Source organism: Rhinoderma darwinii, chromosome 1 (genome assembly GCF_050947455.1).
Source record: "Rhinoderma darwinii isolate aRhiDar2 chromosome 1, aRhiDar2.hap1, whole genome shotgun sequence".
In the NCBI taxonomy this organism is placed as follows: Eukaryota; Metazoa; Chordata; class Amphibia; order Anura; family Rhinodermatidae; genus Rhinoderma; species Rhinoderma darwinii.
The window spans coordinates 550,488,498-550,506,751 of record NC_134687.1 but is presented as its reverse complement, the minus strand read 5'-3'; the positions used below and the strand labels follow the sequence as shown (position 1 = coordinate 550,506,751).

Below are 18,254 nucleotides of genomic sequence, written 5' to 3'. Positions count from 1 at the left end.
AGCATGGCGTATGCCTGCTCTGCAGAGAACATTCTGCGGCTTCTGCGGTTCATTATTTTCTAACACTAAACTAACAAGTAAAATTTTTTTTTTTTTGTATTTTTAATTTTTTGGGGATTTTTTTTTTTAATATAATATAGACACAACACTAACGTAAAAAAATAAAAAAATACGGTAAACCGCAGTTAATTACAGCAACTAAAACTAATTCAGCGAAAAAAAAAAAGAATTACGGAGATAATTACCGGTAATCTGGCGTGATTACGGACAATATCGGAACACTGGCGAGTACGTATGTGGTGTATTTCACAGTATAATACAGCACAAGATTTCTATAGTATTTCTCTCTCTCCTCTCACAGATCAACTACAGTGAGAGGAGGGAGGGAAAGAGCACAAATCTTGTGCTGTATTGTGTAAATATGGGACTATGGTCACTGTGATAGGTATATCACAGTGACCATCTGATCAGGGACCAATTATCAGGGTCCCTGATCAGTTTCTATTTACAGGCAGAATAGCTGCCTTAGACTCACTGCGCATGCGTGCGCCATTTTCTTTTTTTTCCCGGCAGTTAGGGACGGGACGACGGGGGACACGATCGGAGGCAGCAGGGGGCCTAAGAAGTAGTTTTTTTTATCTCCTCTCACCAAACATACATGGTGAGAGGAGATAAAATCATAATTTGCTGAGGCACATTTATTTTAACGGCGGTCTGGGGACCGCAAACAGCGGTCCCCAGTCACTGCTCCAAGCCCTCAGCTACCTACGGCAGCTGAGAGCAGGGAGCTAAACCTCCCCCCGGCGGCGCTATTTTATTCCGATGCCGCGACGTAAAAAGTCTATGGCATCGGAATAAAGCCCGTTAGTGACCGACGTAGAAACACGATGGGTCGGTCACTAACGGGTTAAGATAGATGGAGTATCTGTTGTCAACAAGAAGTCGTCTAGATATGGGATAATTACTATGCCCCGACTTCTTACGAATGCCATGATCTCTGCCGTAATTTTTGTAAAAATTCTAGGGGCGGAGGAAATGCCGAAAGGGAGGCAGACAAACTGGAAGTGGAGAATAGAAGGACCGTTCTGAATCGCGAATCTGAGGAATCTCTGGTAAGCGGGGTGGATAGGAATGTGATAATACGCATCCTTTAAATCGATCTTACACATTGATGCCTCTTCCCTTATTAGAGGAATAGTCAATCTGATAGACTCCATCTTGAATTTTCGATATTTCACCCACTTGTTCAGGACCTTCAGGTTGATTATTGTCCTGTAGGAACCGTTTGGTCTTTTGACTAAGAAGATCTTTGAATAGTGGCCTTTGAATTTTTCGTTGTGGGGAACTGGAGTAATTGCTCTCAATTTGAGTAGTTTCTGGACGTCCCGGATAAGGATCTGATGCAGGTCTTTTGCTTGGTACTGGGTTATTAGAAATCTCTCTGGAGGAATAGAGGAAAATTCTATTTTGTACCCTTCTTCTATGATCTTTAGAACCCAGGGGCTCTGGGTTATTCCGGTCCATTTGGGATAAAATTGTAGGAGTCTCCCCCCCCCCACACTCTTGGCGTCATTGCTTTGAGGGCTGAAATGAATTATTGGGGTTAAGGAGGTATCCTCGACCCCTTCTTCCTTTGGGGTAACTCCAGCGACCGGACTTCCCTTTCCCGCTGTAGTTCTGTAAAGTAGGTTCCCTCTGTTGGCGAAACCTCCCAAACGGAGGGGGTTTTTTTGGTTTCTCTTCTGGAAACCCCTTTTGCCTATCTGCTGCATTCTCCAGCATGTTATCCAGGAGAGGACCAAACATCAGAGACCCTGTAAACGAGATAGAACACAATTTGTTCTTGGACTTCGTATCTCCTGACCACATTTTGAGCCATAATGCTGTTCTAGCAGCATTTGAGAGAGCCCCATTCCTGGCAGCAAATCTAATGAATTCCGCTGAAGCGTCTACCAAGAATCCGGTTGCCATCTTTAGTAAGGGTAGAGATTCTAATAGATCTTGTCGTGATGTCTTCATCATCAAATGGGTCTCCAGCTGGTTTAACCATATAAACATTGCTCTTGCTACTGATGTGGCCACGATATTAGTAGAGATCAAAGAGCAAGATTCCCAAGCTCTTTTCAGTAGCCCGTCTGCCTTTCGGTCCATGGCGTCCTTCAACTGAGCGGAATCCTCAAATGGGATTGCGTTTTTTTTAGCAACCCTGGCTACTGGGACATCTACTTTTGGGATCTCATCCCAAGGTTTAGTGTCTTCTGGATCAAAGAGAAGTCTGTTTTTAAACTCTCTTGAAATGAAGAGCCTCTTTTCTGAATCTTCCCATTCAGTTGTCACCATTCTCTTGAGATTTTCGTTTACCGGAAAAACCTTTGTTTTCTTTTCCGTTAGACCCCCAAACATCTCATCCTGGATGGTATGTGGTTGGTCTTCTTCGGGAATATCCATGGTTTCCTGTATTGCCTGGATTAAGGTATCAGACATCTCGGAAGAGAATAATTTTTTTTTCTCTTGAGTGGATGAAGTTGAAGGCAAGAGTTCCTCTCCTTCTAACTCACCCTCCGATAGGTAATAACACTCCTGCTCAGAGTCAGACCCCTGAGAAGGAGGACAATATTTTTGATCAACTTCAATCCGTGGACTTTTTGCCCGGGAGTGTGAGGGAGTTTCTTGAGGAGGGGCGAAGGAGGCTACTGACTGACTCACTTCTTCATGAATCATAGCCCTAAGTTCAGACATAAACGTTGGTTGTTCCTCTTTTAGTATTTTTGCAATACAATCCTCACACAATTGTTTCCTATGTGACTCTGGCAAGTTCTTTGCACAAGTCGCACATTTTTTAACCTTCTTTTTATCAGTTTGTCAGTGAGAGGAATCTTTATCCTAGAGAAAACAGAAGGTAGGTAAAGTATGGTGTACATACATAAGGATTCATAACCCTTACCCCAAGGGTGATACTCACGTGACCCTGGGACATATCTGGAGTTCCGTCAGAACGAGGAAGTTCCATTCCACAACAGGTAACAGGCAATGCAATATGCAATCCACAAAATTAATCCAAGTTAGAGGTATCAGCTCTAACTACATACCTGTGCATGTCCCTTTAAATGCGGGCGTTTTGAATTTCCCGCGTTCCAAGATGGCCGCGGACCGGAAGTAGCCCGACGTAATTTCCGGTCACGGCTATTCGTTGAGGTGCGGCCGCGTCATAGCCTGCTATGCGGCGAAGGGAGGAAACCCTGCCAGTGCGTCTAAACCTATGGAGCTGTCGGTCCCCGCCTGGTCACACGGCCCGGCCGAAGCGTTCTTGGGAATCCCGAACCCAACACCCTACCGGAACCCTGCCTAGGATTCCTCAGGTAGGTGTCTTAGGTTGGGAGCGAAGGGACCTCTCGTTAGAGCGGTGTTGGCCTATGCTTTAGGAAGACGAAAAGGGGGAGTGCACGGACCCCCCGATCTTGCCCCCTGCCCAAGTTTTTTCTCCTGCAGCAACACAGGAGCGACGTCTCTCTGCTCCTGACCCTGTAGGGACAGGAAGAACACTGGCAAGTGGGTGGTGTGAGGGGCCTTTTAAGCTCTCTGTCTTCCTGTCCCTATAGAGGTCAATAGGGCAACCTCCTGTGGTGCTGTCATGAGGGCTGTACTGGAAAACTACTTAAAGGCAATGTGTTGCCAGAAAAACATGTTTTTTTTTTTTTAAATTAAACATTTAGTGTGTGGGTGATTAAACATTGTTCAAATTTTTTTTATTTTTTTCACGAGTCAGGAAATATTATAAATTAATTCTAATTTATAATACTACCCATTTTTGGTCACTAGATGGAGCTATTCCCAAAATTGCAGCATTGCAACATTGGGTTAAAAGCCCTCGCTCTAGTGAGCTCTCAGCATCCCCCCCTCCTTTATCCTGGCTAGTGCCGGGATAAACGAGGGGTTTGAACGGTGTAACCTCCTACACTGTCTGTCGCCATTTTTTGAGCTAACACACAGTGTAGTAGGTTTACATACAGTAGTAAACACACACAAACACGAACATACATTGAAATCTCTTACCTGCTCCTGCCGCCGCGGCTCCCTCCGGCCCGTCCGCTCCGTTTGCTGCCGCTGGTCCAAGTGCACAAATCCGGAAGCCGCGACCGGAAGTAGTAATATTACTGTCCGGCCGCGACTTCCGGTCCACAGGAAAATGGCGCCGGGCGGCGCCAATTTTCGAATTGGACTGTGTGGGAGTGGCGCATGCGCAGTTCCCACACAGACGCCATACACTGAAGTCAATGGGACGGGAGCCGTTCGCAGTCCCTATGGGCTGTGGCTGCCGTATTCCATGTCTGTATGTGTCGTTAATCGACACAGACAGAAATGGAACAAAAAATGGCAGCCCCCATAGGGAAGAAAAAGTGTAAAAATAAGAAAAAGTAAAACACAAACACACAAATGAATATAAACGTTTAATAAAGCACTAACATCTTTAACATATAAAAAAATAATTTGTGATGACACTGTTCCTTTAAGAAGGACGTTCCACATTATTAAGCAGGCCACAGGTTTCAAGCAATATGGGAAAGAAAAAGGATCTCTCTGCTGTCGAAAAGCGTGAAATTGTCCAAGGTATTGCACAAAGTATGAAAACATTGGATATTTCAAGAAAACTTAAGCGTGATCATCGTACTGTGAAAAGATATGTGGCTGATTCAGAGCACAGACGGGTTCGTTCAGATAAAGGCATAATGAGGAAGGTTTCTGCCAGACAAATTAATAGGATTAGGAGAGCAGTTGCTAAAATGCCATTGCAAAGCAGCAAACAGGTATTTGAAGCGACTGGTGCCTCTGGAGTACCGCGAACCTGAAGGTGTAGGATCCTCCAGAGGTTTGCAAGTGTGCATAAAGCTATTATTCGGCCACCCCTAAACAATGCTCACAAGCAGAAACGGTTGCAGTGGGCTCAGAAATAAACGAAGACTAATTTTCAAACCGTGTTGTTTACTGAGGAGTGCCGTGCAACCCTGGATGGTCCAGATGGATGGAGTAGTGGATGGTTGGTGAATGGCCACCATGTCCCAACAAGGCTGCGACGTCAGCAAGGAGGTGGCTGAGTCATGTTTTGGGCTGGAATCATGGGGAGAGAGCTGGTAGGCCCCTTTAGGGTCCCTGACGGTGTGAAAATGACCTCTGCAAAGTACGATGACTGACCACTTTCTTCCGTGGTACAAAAAGAAGAACCGTGCCTTCCGTAGCAAAATTATCTTCATGCCTGACAATACACCATCTCATGCTGCAAAGAATACCTCTGTGTCATTGGCTGCTATGGGCATAAAAGGAGAGAAACTCATAGTGTGGCCCCCATGTTCCCTGACCTCAACCCTATTGAGAACAGAAGCTCTGGGAGGCTATTCTGACATCCTGCAAAGATATTCAAGCAGAGACTGTCCAAATACATACAAATTCAATGGATGCAAGAATTGTGAAGGTGATATCAAAGAAGGGGTCCTATGTTAACATGTAACTTGGCCTGCTAAGTTTTTTTTGATTGAAAGAGCTTTTGATTTCTGTAAATGTAACCTCCTGATGCTGCAAATTCAACAAATTACCATTTTAGTTCTCTTTACAACCTTTAAAATGTTTTGATCTCTGTTGTGCATAATAATTTGAAACAGTGCATTTTGAGTTTTTTACTTCAAAAAAAAAAAATCTGTTATTAGGAGATTTGTTCAATAAAATTCGCATTATACGCCAACGGTTGATGGCTTGAAGATTATACGGACTGTCATTTGCATCGACTATTTAGGAAAATCAGCGAAAAATAACATTTTCATAATAATTTGGAACGCGGTGTATGGGCCGACAGCCCAGGGTCCATTGAAGGACCCCAAGGCTGTCCTACCATATTTCCGGTTAGGGCATACAAAGGTATGTGCTAACTGCCTGTGTACGATCCATACACAGGCTAATGTACTGTAATATAGATATATGCCAATACATTAAAGTTTAAAAAATTAAAGTAAAAACATTAAAGTAATGTTAAATTTTAAAAAAAACACACCTACACCTTTTTTTACAATAAACATTAAAATAAGTCTCAATACATAAAATATACACACATTCAGTATTGGCGCGGCCTTAATAACCTGCACAACTATTTTTTTGCATCATTTATGATGTGTACGCTGTAAAAAATAAAAGAAAAACTGCTTTCTAATACTTATTGTGGGGCACGAGGTGCGATGAATGTAACCTCCATGTGCCTGACATTAATAGTAATTAACCCCATCATGTACCTTACATATTAACCCATTATGACCGAGAAACATGATGGGGTTAATTACTATTAATGTGAGGCACGTGGAGGTTAAATTCATCATCACACCACGCGCCTCACATCAGAAAATGGAAGAACTTTTTTTTTTTTTTATTACTGTTGGCAAAGTATCGAAATTGCAATACTAAACGAAGTATCGGTATCGAAGTCCAAATTCTTGTATCGTGACAGCCCTAAATAGGACTACTGAAAGAATTTTCTGTAGATGGAGGAACTTATTGGTGCAGATAACAAATGTTTAATTTAAAAAAAAAAAAAAAAAAAAAGTCTAAATGCATTTCAGCATTACTTCATCCATAAAAAATGATGTGGGCAGCATCATGGTTTACGCTAGATTTGCTAATATGGGATTAGGACAGCCCACCATCTTTGATAGAACTAAGAATTCAGGATTATACCAGATATGACTGCAATGGTATAATTTCATCCATCTACAACATATCCTGTCAATATGCCATAAAAGCGAGAATATCCAGGCAAAACATATATACTGTGCGATGGAAAGTGTGTGTGAGTGAGTGTATGTGTGTGGGGGGGGGGGGGGGTGATTCAAAGAACATCAGAGGGAAAATCCACATGTCGTCTACCTCCCTCCAGGTCCTGCACAAGACATAACAGTATCAGTTTTGCCCTGATGGTCGATTGGAATCCATTAAAGGGGTTGTTTACGACTGGAAAAAGAATGACCTACCCACAGGATAGGTCATCAGTACATGATCAGTGGGGGTCCGGCACCCCGCAATGATAAGCTGCTCTGGCTGCCTCTGGGCACCGAACGTCCACGCTGGAAGATGGCTCTGGTCACGGAATCGCAGCCGAGCTGCAGCACAGTCCCTATGTAGTGGTCCGAGCCATCTGCTTCTGGCTCAGACTACTGAATACTATACACAACATCCGGTGCCGGGGTATGAGACCCCCACCAATCATATACCGATGACCGATCCGGTGGATAGATCATCAGTTGTCTGGCCGTGGACATCCAAAAGCAGGGTGTTTATCAATGAGCTCTCAAAGGAGGAATGAGACAAAATATCCATAACGGTTTAGAATGGGGATTAACGAGTCAAATCAGTAAATTAAAGTATAGATTTACATAGCTTATATTCACAGGTTAAACGTTGGAGTCTCCATCAGTATATTACTTGTATATACACAGAAACACCTGAGTGAAGGTAAGAGATAACAAGTGATGACCTTCCTCTTTTTTTTTTTATCCTACTGCCTAAACCATCAGATATGTATTTTATCCATTCTACAATCCGACATTTGTCTCACTGTTACTATGGAGACCGTGTATGGACAATTATTTAGTTCTGATAGTCAAGTCTGCACGTGGCTGTGGTTAACTCAAATACTAAAAACAGCTGCTGACGTTCTATGCATATAGAACACAGGGGGTCTTGGTTTCCTTTATTTCTGCTGGCATGCAGTTCATTAATAGGTTTCTAAATACACATACACTATATGGACAAAATTATGTCCACAACCCACTATCACACCTATATGAACTTATTGGCTTGTTGAATCACATTCAAAATGAAGTTTGGCCACTTTTGCAGCTATAAGAGCTTCCACTCTTCTGGGTAGGCTTTCTACAAGATTTTGGAGTGTGTCTATAAGAATTGGTGTCCATTAAGCCAAAAGAGCATTTGTCAAGGTCACACACTGATGTTGGATGAGAGGGCCCGGCTTGCAATCAGTGTTCCAATTTATCCCAAAAGGTGTTGGATGTGGATGAGGTCAGGGCTCTGTGCGGCCACTCAAATTCTTCCACACTAAAATCCTCACACCATGTCTTTATGGACCTTGCTGGACCAGGAAAGAACCCCTTCCCAAACTGTTCCCACAAAGTTGGAAGCATAAAAATGTCTTGCTATGCTGTAGCATTAACTTTATCCTTCCCTAAAAATAGGGGGCCCAGCCGAAACCCGGAAAAAACAGCTCTAGATGATTATCCCTCCTCCACCAAATTTTACAGTAGGCACAATGCATTCCGGTAGGTAGCGTACTCCTGACAGCCGCCAAACCCATCTATGCTTTCATAGTGCAGCATAGTCTGATGGCAGATCCAGTTTAAGGCCTTATTCACACGAATGTGTGCGCTTCGCGCGTGCAAAAAACGCAGTTTTTTGTGCGTTGCAGTGCCACGTGTCATCAGTAGTTGGTGCGTGGCTGCGTGATTTTCGCGCATATGACATCGTTATGACACTCCGTTTTTAGGTTAATAAACAGAAATGAAGGAGGTGGTTTTATTTGTCTCTTCATTGCTTTAACAACTGTTGCGCGAATCACGCGCAGCACACGGAAGTGCGTCCGTGTGCCGTGCATGATTTTCACGCACCCATTGACTTTAATGGGTGCTTGATGCGTGAAAAATGCCCAAGTATAGTACATGTCGTGAGTTTTATGCAGCGGACATACGCTGCGTGAAAATCTCGGACTGTCTGAACGGCCCCATTGTGTTACATAGGTCCGTGCGACGCGCGTGATTTTCACACGCGTATCATGGCCGTGAACTACATTCGTGTGAATAAGGCCTAAAAGTGAGAGAGAGTGAAACCTGGGATAGGGCAATGGAAAAGGAAATGCCCAGCCCAGGACAGAATCTGTGTCCCGGCAAAAGTCATACCTTGACCATGATTGATGGTATACCTTGGCCATGATGCAAGCGACCGTAGTGTTTTTTTACTGTCCACAAATACGGATCCGTAGTCATCCAAATATCCGGGACGTTCTCCGCAAATATGGTCCGTGGTGCATCCGTATTTACAGATCCGCAAAAAAAAAAAAAGAAGGAGGCTACAAATGAGGTTACAACCCCTTAAAAAGGTCACATGATCGCTCAGACACCATTTTCTTGAGAAATCCCCTGCCATCGCATAGCAACACTTCAGCAATTATGGGCGGCTATGGATGTAAGTGTGCAATTTTTACGGCATAGACACATTCGTAACTATACGGAAAGGGGTCCGTGGCCAATAGAAATGAATAGGTCCACAATGTCATCCGTAATTACTGATGAATACTACGTCCGTGTGCATGGGGCCTTAATGGGAAAGAAAAGATGTTCACCTGCCACTTGATGCATACTAAGACACAAATGTGAGTACAGAAAATTAGATGGTGCCCAAAGCAGAAAGTGTCCGTGAAATAGATCATAAATTTGAACAGGAAAGAATGCGGCTGTCCTTTGAAAAAGAGGCAGTTCTACGAAGATACAAGGCAATAAAGCCATGTTTACACATGGTCAGGATTTAGGTGCTGTATTTAACCGCTTCCCGACATATCATAAGTATATGTCATGGAAAGCTAGTGCTTCCAGCAAAATGTCGTATACTTCCGACAAATGGATGGCACCGGCTCAGAAGCCGAGTCGGTGTCATCATCCTCGGATGTCAGCTGTATCTTACAGCTGACATCCTGCTGTAACGGCGGGGACCGAAGTTAGCTTCGATCCCCGCCATTAACCCCTTAAATGTAGCAGTCAAATGCGATCGCTGCATTTAAGATGTTTGCAGCTCATCGACACCCCAGCAATGAAATCGCCGGGGTGTCGGTGGCTGCAACGGCAACCGGAGGCCTAATACTGGCCTCCCGGTGTGCCTAGCACGGAAGACTTTCAGTCCCCGCCCAGAGGCGTGACCTGAAGGGCTTCCATAGCTGCCGGCAAGATGGCGCCGGCTCAGGAGTTGAGCCGGCGTCATCAGCGGTGGATGTCAGCTGTATGTTACAGCTGAGATCCACCTGTAACGGCAGGAACCGGAGCTAGCTCCGATCCCTGCCATTAACCCCTCAGATGCGATCACTGCATCTTTGTGGTTGTTGGCAGATCGCCAGCTGTGCCCTGCAATCGCACGACTGTTATTATGACAACAGGAGACCTAACAATGGCCTCCTGTCTGCCATTACGGTAGCCGATTAGGCCCCTCCCGGAGGCGAAGCCTAATCGGCTTGCCCGCTAGTGAATGACTGACAGATCTAATACATTGCACTACTTAGGTAGTGCAATGTATTAGAAAAAAAAATCTGACAGTTGGACCTTCAAGTCCCCTAGTGGGACTAAATTAAAGTGTAAAAAAAAAAAAAGTTAAAAATAAAAAAGTTGTCAAAAATATGATAAAAGTTTCACACAATCGCCCTTTTTCCCTTATCAAGTCCTTTATTATTGAAAAAAAATAAATAAACCATACATATTTGGTATCGCCGTGACCGTAACGTCCTAAACTATAAAAATATTATGTTATTTATTCCACATGGTGAACGGCGTAAAAAAAAAATAATAATAAATTAAAAAACCATGCCAAAATTTCTGTTTTTTTGGTCACTTTGCTCTACAAAAATTGAAATAAAAAGTGATCAAAAAGTCGCATGTATACAAAAATGGTGCCTATAAAAACTATAGCTCGTCTTGCAAAAAACAAACCCTCATACAGCTCCGTCGACTAAAATATTAAACCGTTATGGTTCTTTCAACTTGGCGACAGAAAAAATATATTCTTTTTACAAAAGTAATTTTATTGCGCAAAAAGTTGAAAACATAAAAAAATGCTATAAATGAGGTATCGCCGGAATTGTACTCACCCGCAGAATAAAGTTAACATGTAATTTATAACGCATGTTGAATGCTGTATAAAAAAAACCCTAAAAAAAACGATGCCAGAATTGCTGTTTTTTGGTCACCTAGGATAAAAAGTGATCAAAAAGTCGCATGTACCCCAAAATGGTACCAATAAAAACTACAGCTCGTCCCGCAAAAAAACAGCCCTTATACCACTACGTCTATGAAAAATAAAAAATTAGTTAAGGCTCCAAGAAGTCATGAAATAAAAATATTCGGTTGTGTGGATCAGAGGGGAACATTTAGTCTGTTTCAAGTGGCGATTTATCGGGGCCCTAAAATTAGGGAACCAGGAAGGGGAGGGCCCAAACATATCTGCTAGAAGCGAGGGCGAACGTATTAAACCAGGACAACACTTCACAGGAAATTCCCCAAACTGCAAAGGTGCGGAGTGTGGACCAAAAGGGGGATAAGTAAAGACACTGTTTATCAGTGCGACACCGGCCTGTGCAGAAAGGATTCTTCACAGCGTAACACACATCTATGGATTATTTTATTGTTTACCCCATTATTATACCACCTGACTATGCCTCTGATGTACTCTGCCCAGCTTACATATGTCCGACATTATAAACTGAAATACCAGGAATACTCAAACAAAACTACTACCAAGCAAAATCTACGCTTCAAAAGCCAAATGGCGCTCCCACCCATCTGAGCCCTACAGTGTGCCCAAACAGCAGTTTACTTCCAGATATATGGCACCGCCATACCCGGGAGTACCCTTTTAACAATTTTTGGGATGTCTCTCTCCAGTGGCATAAGCTGGGCACGACATATTTGACACTGAATTGGCATATCTAGGGAACAATTTTAATTTGCACCATCCGCAGTGCAATCATTTATGGACCTGTGGGGTGAAAATCCTCACTACACCCCTTAATAAAAGCCTTGAGGGGGTGTAGTTTGTAAAATGGGGTCACTTCTCAGGGGTTTCTTTCATTATTTCACATCAGAGCTCTGTAATTGTGAACAAATACTTTATATGTCGCCAAATTAGGCCTCAATTTCGCATGGTACTCTTTCACTCCTGAGCCCTGCCGAATGTCCAGGCAAAAGATTAGGGTCACATGTAGAGTGATTCTAAAACCGGGAAACCCATCATAATAATTAGAGAGCCGTCTTGTTATGGTGGCACAAGCTGGGCACCACATATTGGCATATCTATTGAAAAACCCAATTTTCACACTGCAATATCGAGTGCACACTAATTCATGCAAAACACCTGCAGGGTTAACATTCTCACTACATCTATAGGTGTAGTTTCCAAAATGGGGTCACTTTTGCGGGGTTTCCACTGTTGGTCCCACAGGGGATTTGCAAATGCGACATAGCGACCAGAAACCAATCCAGCAAAATCTGTACTCTGAAAGCCAAATGGCGCTCCTTCCCTTCTGAGCCCTGCCGTGTGCCCAAAAATTAGTTCATGACCACATATGGGGTATTGCCGTACTCGGGAGAAATTGCTTTACAAAAGTTGGGGTACTTTCTCTCCTTTATTTTTTGAGAAAATTAAAACTTTGTGCTACAGTTAAGTCTTATTAGAAAAAAAATTTGATTTTTATTTTCACTGTCCAATTCAAATACAGTCTATGAAACACCTTTAATTCCTCAAGGAGTGTAGTATCACAAATGGAGTCCCTTTTGGGTAGTTTCCACTGTACTGGTACTTTAGGGGCTTTGCAAAAAGCGACATGGTGTCAAGAAACCAATCCAGCAAAATCTGTGCTCCAAAAGCCAAATGGTGATCCTTCTCTTCTGATCCTTGCTGTGTGCCCACAGCAGTTTATGACCACATGTGGGGTATTTCCGTACTCCAGAGAAGTTGCTTTACAAATGTTGGGGTTCTTTTATTCCTTTATTTGTTGAGAAAATGAAAAATTTTGAGCTAAAGCTACTTCTTATTGTTTTTATTTTCACTGCCCAATTCTAATAAATTCTATGAAACACCTGTGGGGTCAAAATGATCACTACACCCCTAGATGAATTCCTCAAGGGATGTAGTTTCCTAAATGGAGTCACTTTTTGGGTGTTTTCACGGTTTTGGTCTCTCAGGTGCTTTGCAAATGCGACATGGCCGCCGCAAACCATTCCTGCTAAATTTGAGCTCCAAAAGCCAAATGGCGCTCCTTCCCTTCTAAGCCCTGCCGTGTGTCCAAACAGCCATTTATTACTACATATGGGGTACTGTTTTACTTGTGAGAAATTGCTTTACAAATTATGTGGTGCTTTTTCTCCTTTAGTCTTTGTAGAAATGAGAAAAAATTAGCTAAACATACATTTTCTGTATGTAGATTTCCAATTTCACAGCCTACTTACAATAATTTCTGCAATCAACCTGTAGAGTCAAAATGCTCACTATACCTCTAGATAATTTCCTTAAGGGGTGTAGTTTCCCAAATGGGGTCACTGTTGGGGGATTTCCACTGTTTTGGCACTGCAAGAGCTCTTCAAACCCGACATGGTGCCTAAAATATATTCTAATAAAAAGGAGGCCCAAAATCCACTAGGTGTTCCTTTGCTTCTGAGGCTGGTGCTTCAGTCCATCAACACACTAGCGCCACATGTGGGATATTTCCTAAAACTGCAGAATGTGGGCAATAAATATTGAGTTGCGTTTCTCTGGTAAAACTTTGTGTTACAAAAAAAATGGATTAAAAATTAATTTCTGCAACATCAAAAAATGAAGTTTGTAAATTTCACCTCTACTTGGGTTTAATTCCTGTGAAACATCTAAAAGGGTTAAGAAACTTGCTGTTTTGAATACTTTGAGGGGTGACATTTTTAAAATGGTGTGACTTTTTGGAGGTTTCTAATATATAAGGCCCTAAAAGCCACTTCACAACTGAACTGGCCCCTGTAAAAATAGCCTTTCGAAATTTTCTTGAAAATGTGAGAAATTGCTGCTAAAGTTCTAAGCCTTGTAACGCCCTAGAAAAATAAAAAGATATTCAAAAAACGATGCCAATCTAAAGTAGACATATGGAGGATGTTAATTAGCAACAATTTTGTGTGTTATAACTGCCTGTCTTACAAGCAGATACATTTAAATTTAGAAAAATGCTAATTTTTGCAATTTTTCGCTACATTTTGGTGTTTTCCACAATTAAATATTGAATGTATCGAGCAAATTTTGCCAGTAACATAAAGTCCAATTTGTCACAAGAAAACAATCTCAGAAACGCTTGGATAGGTAAAAGCATTCCGAAGTTATTACCACATAAATTGAAACGCCAGATTTGAAAAATGAGGCTCTGTCAGAAAGGTCAAAAGTGGCTAAAGAGGGAAGGGGTTAATGCCCCATTCACATGCTCTGTAAAGAGTCTGTGTGGAATCATGACCACAGCGTGGATTTTAAAATCCACAGTATGTTCATTATTGGTGCGCATTCCGCTCTGAAAAGCCATGGATTAACAGCATTGAACTTTAACCCCTTCCCTCTTTAGCCACTTTTGACCTTCCTGACAGAGCCTCATTTTTCAAATCTGACGTGTCACTTTATGTGGTAATAACTCCGGAATGCTTTCACCTATCCAAGCGATTCTGAGATTGTTTTCTCGTGACACATTGGACTTTATGTTACTGGCAAAATGTGCTCGATATGTTCAGTATTTAATTGTGAAAAACACCAAAAATTAGCGAAAAATTTCAAAAATTAGCATTTTTCTCAATTTAAATGTATCTGCTTATAAGACAGGCAGTTATACCACACAAAATTGTTGCTAATTAACATCACCCATATGTCTACTTTAGATTGGCATCGTTTTTTGAACATCCTTTTATTTTTCTATGACCTCACAAAGCTTAGAACTTTAGCAGCAATTTCTCACATTTTCAAGAAAATTTCAAAAGGCTATTTTTACAGGGGCCAGTTCAGTTGTGAAGTGGTTTTGAGGGCCTTATATATTAGAAACCCCCAAAAAGTCACCCCATTTTAAAAACTTCACCCCTCAAAGTATTCAAAACAGCATTTAGAAAATGTCTTAACCCTTTACACATTTCACAGGAATTAAAGCAAAGTAGAGGTGAAATTTACAAATTTCATATTTTTCTGCAGAAATAAGTTTTTAATACAAGTTTTTTTATAACACAGAAGGTTTTACCAGAGAAATGCAACTCAATATTTGTTGCCCAGTTTCTGCAGTTTTAGGAAATATCCCACATGTGGCCGTAGCGTGCTACTGGAATGAAGCACCGGCCTCAGAAGCAAAGTAGCACCTAGTGGATTTTGGGGCCTTATTTTTGTTAGAATATATTTTAGGCACCATGTCAGGTTTGAAGGGCTCTTGCGGTGCCAAAACAGTGAAAATCCCCCAAAAGTGACCCCATCTGGGAAACTAGACACCTCAAGGAAATTATCTAGGGGTGTAGTGAGCATTTTGACCGCACAGGTTTTTTACAGAAATTATTGGAAGTAGGCCGTGAAAATTAAAATCAACATTTCTTCAAAGAAAATGTAGGTTTAGCGATTTTTTTTCTCATTTCCACAAGGACTCCCGAGTAAAACAATACCCCACATGTGGTAATAAACGGTTGTTTGGAGACACGGCGTGGCTGAGAAGGGAAAGAGCGCTATTTGGCTTTTGGAGTTCACATTTAGCAGGAATGATTTGCGGAGGCCATGTCACATTTACAAAGCCCCTGAGGGGACAAAACAGTGGAAACCCCCCACAAGTGACCCCATTTTGGAAACTACACCCATTGAGGAAATTATCTAGGGGTATAGTGAGCGTTTTGACCCAACAGGTTTTTTGCATAAATTATTGGAAGTAGGCCCTGAAAATGACAATCTACATTTTTTCAAAAAAAATCTAGGTTTAGCTAATTGTTTCTCATTTCCAGAAGGACTGAAGGAGAAAAAGCACCACAAAATTTGTAAAGCAATTTCTCCCGAGTAAAACAATACCCCACATGTGGTAATAAACGGCTGTTTGGACACACGGCGAGGCTTAGAAGGGAAAGAGCACTATTTGGCTTTTTGAGATCACATTTAGCAGGAATGATTTGCGGAGGCCAGGTCACATTTGCAAAGCCCCTGAGGGGACAAAACAATGAAAACGCCCAAAAAGGGACTCCATTTAGGAAACTACACCTCTTGAGGAATTCATCTAGCGGTGTAGTGAGCATTTTGACCCCACAGATGTTTCATAGAATTTATTAGAATTAGGCAGTGAAAATAAAAACAGTCCTTTTTCTTCAATAAGACGTAGCTTTAGCGCAAATTTTTTCATTTTCTCAACAAATAAAGGAAAAAAAGAACCCAACATTTGTAAAGCAATTTCTCCCGAGTACGGCAATACCCCATATGTGGTCATAAACTGCTGTTTGGGCAAACGGCAGGGCTCAGAAGGGAAGGACCGCCATTTGGAGTGCAGATGTTGCTGGATTGGTTTCTGGGCGCCTGTGGGCCCAAAACAGTGGAAACCCCCCAGAAGTGACCCCATTTTGGAAACTACACCCCTCAATGCATTTACCAAGGGGTGTAGTAAGCATTTTAACCCTGCAGGTGTTTTGTAGAAATTCGTGTTCACTCGATGTTGAAGAGTGAAAATGGGATTTTTTTCCATAGATATGCCAATATGTGGTGCCCGGCTTGTGCCACCATAACAAGACAGCTCTCTAATTATTATGCAGTGTTTCCCGGTTTTAGAAACACCCTACATGTGGCCCTAATCTTTTGCCTGGACATATGACAGGGCTCAGGAGTGAAGAGTACCATGCGGAGTGGAGGCCTAATTTGGCGATTTACAAAGTATTGGTTCACAACTGCAGAGGCTCAGATGTGAAATAATAAAAAGAAACCCCTGAGAAGTGACCCCCACTATGGAAACTACACCCCTCAAGGCATTTATTAAGGGGTGTAGTGAGCATTTTCACCCCACAGGTCTTTTCCATAAATGAATGCGCTGCGGATGGTGCAAATTAAAAATTTATATTTTTCCCTAGATATGCCATTCAGTGGCAAATATGTCATGCCAAGCTTATGTCGCTGGAGACACACACCCCAAAAATTGCTAAAAGGGTTCTCCCGGGTATGACGATGCCATATATGTTGAAGGAAACTGCTGTTTGGGCACGCTGTAGGGTTCAGAGCCGAGGGAGCACCATTTGGCTTTTGGAGAGCGGATTTTGCTTGGTACTATATATGTTTGAGTATTGCTGGTGTTTCCATTTATAATGTGGGGGTACATGTAAGCGGGGCGGAGTATATAAGGGGCATAGTCAGGTGGTATAAAAAAAAAAAAATAATCCATAGATGTGTGTTACACTGTGAAGCAATCCTTTCTGCACAGGCCGGTGTCGCACTGATAAATGGTGTAATTTCTTATCCCCCTTTTGGTCCACACTCCGCACCTTTTGTAGTTTGGGGAATTTTGCTGGGAAAGTGTTGTCCTGGTATAATACGGGCACCGTCGCTTCCAGCGGATATGTTTGGGCTCTCCCCTTCCTGGTTTCCTAATTTTAGGTCCTTGATAAATCGCCTCTTCAAACAGAAGAAATGTTCCCCTCGGGCACAACTGCATATTTTTTTATTTCCTGACTTATTGGAGCCATAACTAATTTTATTTTTTCATAGACGTAGCGGTATGAGGGCTGGTTTGTTGCGGGACGAGCTGTAGTTATTATTGGTACCATTTTGGGGTACATGTGACTTTTTGATCACCTTTTATCCTATTTTTTGGGATGCCAGGTAAACAAAAAAACGCAATTCTGGCACAGCTTTTTTCGTTTTTTTTATACAGCGTTCACCATGCGTTATAAATTACATGTTAACTTTATTCTGCGGGTCAGTACGATTCCGGCGATACCTAATTTATAGCACTTTTTTATGTTTTACAACTTTTTGCACAATAAAATTACTTTTGTAAAAAGAATGTATTTTTTCTGTCGCCAAGTTGTGAGAACCATAACTTTTTTATTTTTTTGTCGACGGAGGTGTATGAGGGCTTGTTTTTTGCGGGACGAGCTATAGTTTTTATAGGTACCATTTTTGGATATGTGCGACTTTTTAATCACTTTTTATTCTAATATTTGTAGGGCAAAGTGACCAAAAAACAGAAACTCTGGTAGTTTTTTACGCTGTTCACCGCGTGCAATAAATAATATAATATTTTGATACCTCAGGTCGTTACGGTCGTGGCGATACCAAATACATATGGTTTATTATTATTTTTCAATAATAAAGGACTTGATAAGAGTAAAAGGGGGATTGTGTTTTATTTGATTACTTGAAACTTTTACTGTTTTCAAACTTTTATTTTTTGCACTTTTTTTTACACTTTTCTTCAAGTCCCACTAGGGGACTTGAAGGTCCAACGG

General features: G+C 41.9%; 1 protein-coding gene across 4 annotated transcripts in view; it reads right to left on the bottom strand.

The window, feature by feature from the left end:
- The window catches only part of DHFR (dihydrofolate reductase), a 120,113-nt gene that overhangs the window by 70,363 nt on the left and 31,496 nt on the right, over positions 1 to 18,254 (bottom strand). Inside the window, exon 1 of one of the 4 annotated variants that reach the window (XM_075837797.1) lies at positions 8,969 to 9,662. The exons of the other annotated variants lie outside the window; for them this stretch is intronic. Within the exon in view, the coding sequence (XP_075693912.1) occupies positions 8,969 to 9,192 (224 nt within the window). The 5' untranslated portion in view covers positions 9,193 to 9,662. Of the gene's footprint in view, positions 1 to 8,968; positions 9,663 to 18,254 lie in introns of those variants that run through there. 4 annotated transcript variants of the gene reach the window in all.